Raw genomic sequence first — 2014 nt, 5'->3', positions numbered from 1 at the left:
TGGCCAGGGAAGCGGACGGGGCCAGGGCATCGGCCAGGGAAGCGGCTGTAGCCAGGGAAGCGGACGGGCCAGGGCATCAGCCAGGGAAGCGGTTCTGGCCAAGGAAGCGACCAGGGCCAGGGAAGGGGTTCTGGCCAGGGAAGCAGACAGGGCAGTGGTTAAGGTAGCGGTTCTGGCCAGGAAAGAGGACCGGGACAGAGAAGCGGCCAGGGAAGGAGTTCTGGCCAGGGAAGCGGACAGGGCCAGGGCATCGGTCAGGGAAGCGGTTATGGTCAGGGAAGCGGGCAGGACTAAGCAAGCGGCCAGGGAAGCAGTTCTGGTCAAGGCAGTGGTTCTGGCCAGGGCATCAGCCAGGGAAGCGGTTCTGGCCAGACAAGCGGTTCTGGCCCGGGCATCGGCCAGGGAAGCGGAGGGCATCGGCCAGGGAAGCGGTTCTGGCCAAGGAAGCGACCAGGGCCAGGGAAGGGGTTCTGGCCAGGGAAGCGGACAGGGCCAGGGAAGCGGCCAGGGCATCGGTCAGGGAAACGGTTATGGTCAGGGAAGCGACCAGGGAAGCAGTTCTGGCTAGGGAAGCAGACAGGGCAGTGGTTAAGGTAGCAGTTCTGGCCAGGAAAGAGGACCGGGACAGAAGCGGCCAGGGAAGGAGTTCTGGCCAGGGAAGCGGACAGGGCCAGGGCATCGGTCAGGGAAGCGGGTATGGTCAGGGAAGCGGGCAGGGCTAAGCAAGCGGCCAGGGAAGCAGTTCTGGCCAGGGAAGCGGCCAGGGCATCGGTCAGGGAAGCGGGTATGGTCAGGGAAGCGGGCAGGGCTAAGCAAGCGGCCAGGGAAGCAGTTCTGGCCAGGGAAGCGGCCAGGGCATCGGTCAGGGAAGCGGGTATGGTCAGGGAAGCGGGCAGGGCTAAGCAAGCGGCCAGGGAAGCAGTTCTGGCCAGGGAAGCGGCCAGGGCATCGGTCAGGGAAGCGGGTATGGTCAGGGAAGCGGGCAGGGCTAAGCAAGCGGCCAGGGAAGCAGTTCTGGCCAGGGAAGCGGCCAGGGCATCGGTCAGGGAAGCGGGTATGGTCAGGGAAGCGGGCAGGGCTAAGCAAGCGGCCAGGGAAGCAGTTCTGGCCAGGGAAGCGGCCAGGGCATCGGTCAGGGAAGCGGGTATGGTCAGGGAAGCGGGCAGGGCTAAGCAAGCGGCCAGGGAAGCAGTTCTGGCCAGGGAAGCGGCCAGGGCATCGGTCAGGGAAGCGGGTATGGTCAGGGAAGCGGGCAGGGCTAAGCAAGCGGCCAGGGAAGCAGTTCTGGCCAGGGAAGCGGCCAGGGCATCGGTCAGGGAAGCGGGTATGGTCAGGGAAGCGGGCAGGGCTAAGCAAGCGGCCAGGGAAGCAGTTCTGGCCAGGGAAGCGGCCAGGGCATCGGTCAGGGAAGCGGGTATGGTCAGGGAAGCGGGCAGGGCTAAGCAAGCGGCCAGGGAAGCAGTTCTGGCCAGGGAAGCGGACAGGGCCAGGGCATCGGTCAGGGAAGCGGTTATGGTCAGGGAAGCGGACAGGGCTAAGCAAGCGGCCTGGGAAGCAGTTCTGGTCAAGGCAGTGGTTCTGGCCAGGGAAGCGGCCAGGGAAGCACACTGGGCAGTGGCCAGGGAAGCAGACGTGGCCAAGCAAGCAGTCAGGGAAGCGACCAGGAAAGCGGTTCTGGCCAGACAAGCGGACCGGGCCAGGGCATCGGCCAGGCAAGCGGTTCTGGCCAGGGAAGCGGACAGGCAAGCGGTTCTGGCCAGGGCATCGGCCAGGCAAGCGGTTCTTGCCAGGGCATCGGCCAGGCAAGCGGTTCGGGCCAGGGAAGCGGACAGGCAAGCGGTTCTGGCCAGGGCATCGGCCAGGCAAGCGGTTCTGGCCAGGGCATCGGCCAGGCAAGCGGTTCTGGCCAGGGAAGCGGACAGGGCCAGGGAAGCGGTTCTGGCCAGGGAAGCGGACGGGGCCAGGGCATCGGCCAGGCAAGCGGTTCGGGCCAGGGCATCGGCCAGGGAAGCGG

At 66.5% G+C, this 2014-nt stretch overlaps 1 protein-coding gene across 1 annotated transcript in view; it reads right to left on the bottom strand.

Annotated features, from left to right (window-relative positions):
• Positions 1–76: 76 nt before the first annotated feature.
• Positions 77–2014, bottom strand: part of LOC107552457 (tetra-peptide repeat homeobox protein 1) — a 20803-nt gene continuing 18865 nt past the window's right edge. The window contains exons 7-8 of the mRNA XM_016234338.1: positions 1467–1526; positions 77–282 (exon numbers count right to left, since the gene is read on the bottom strand). Coding sequence (XP_016089824.1) covers positions 77–282; positions 1467–1526 — 266 coding nt within the window. The remainder of the gene's footprint in view (positions 283–1466; positions 1527–2014) is intronic.

This window comes from Sinocyclocheilus grahami, unplaced genomic scaffold (assembly GCF_001515645.1).
Source record: "Sinocyclocheilus grahami isolate Dianchi unplaced genomic scaffold, SAMN03320097.WGS_v1.1 scaffold451.1, whole genome shotgun sequence".
Lineage (NCBI taxonomy): Eukaryota > Metazoa > Chordata > Actinopteri > Cypriniformes > Cyprinidae > Sinocyclocheilus > Sinocyclocheilus grahami.
The sequence above is the reverse complement of the archived record's forward strand: the minus strand, read 5'-3'. Positions and strand labels throughout refer to the sequence as shown.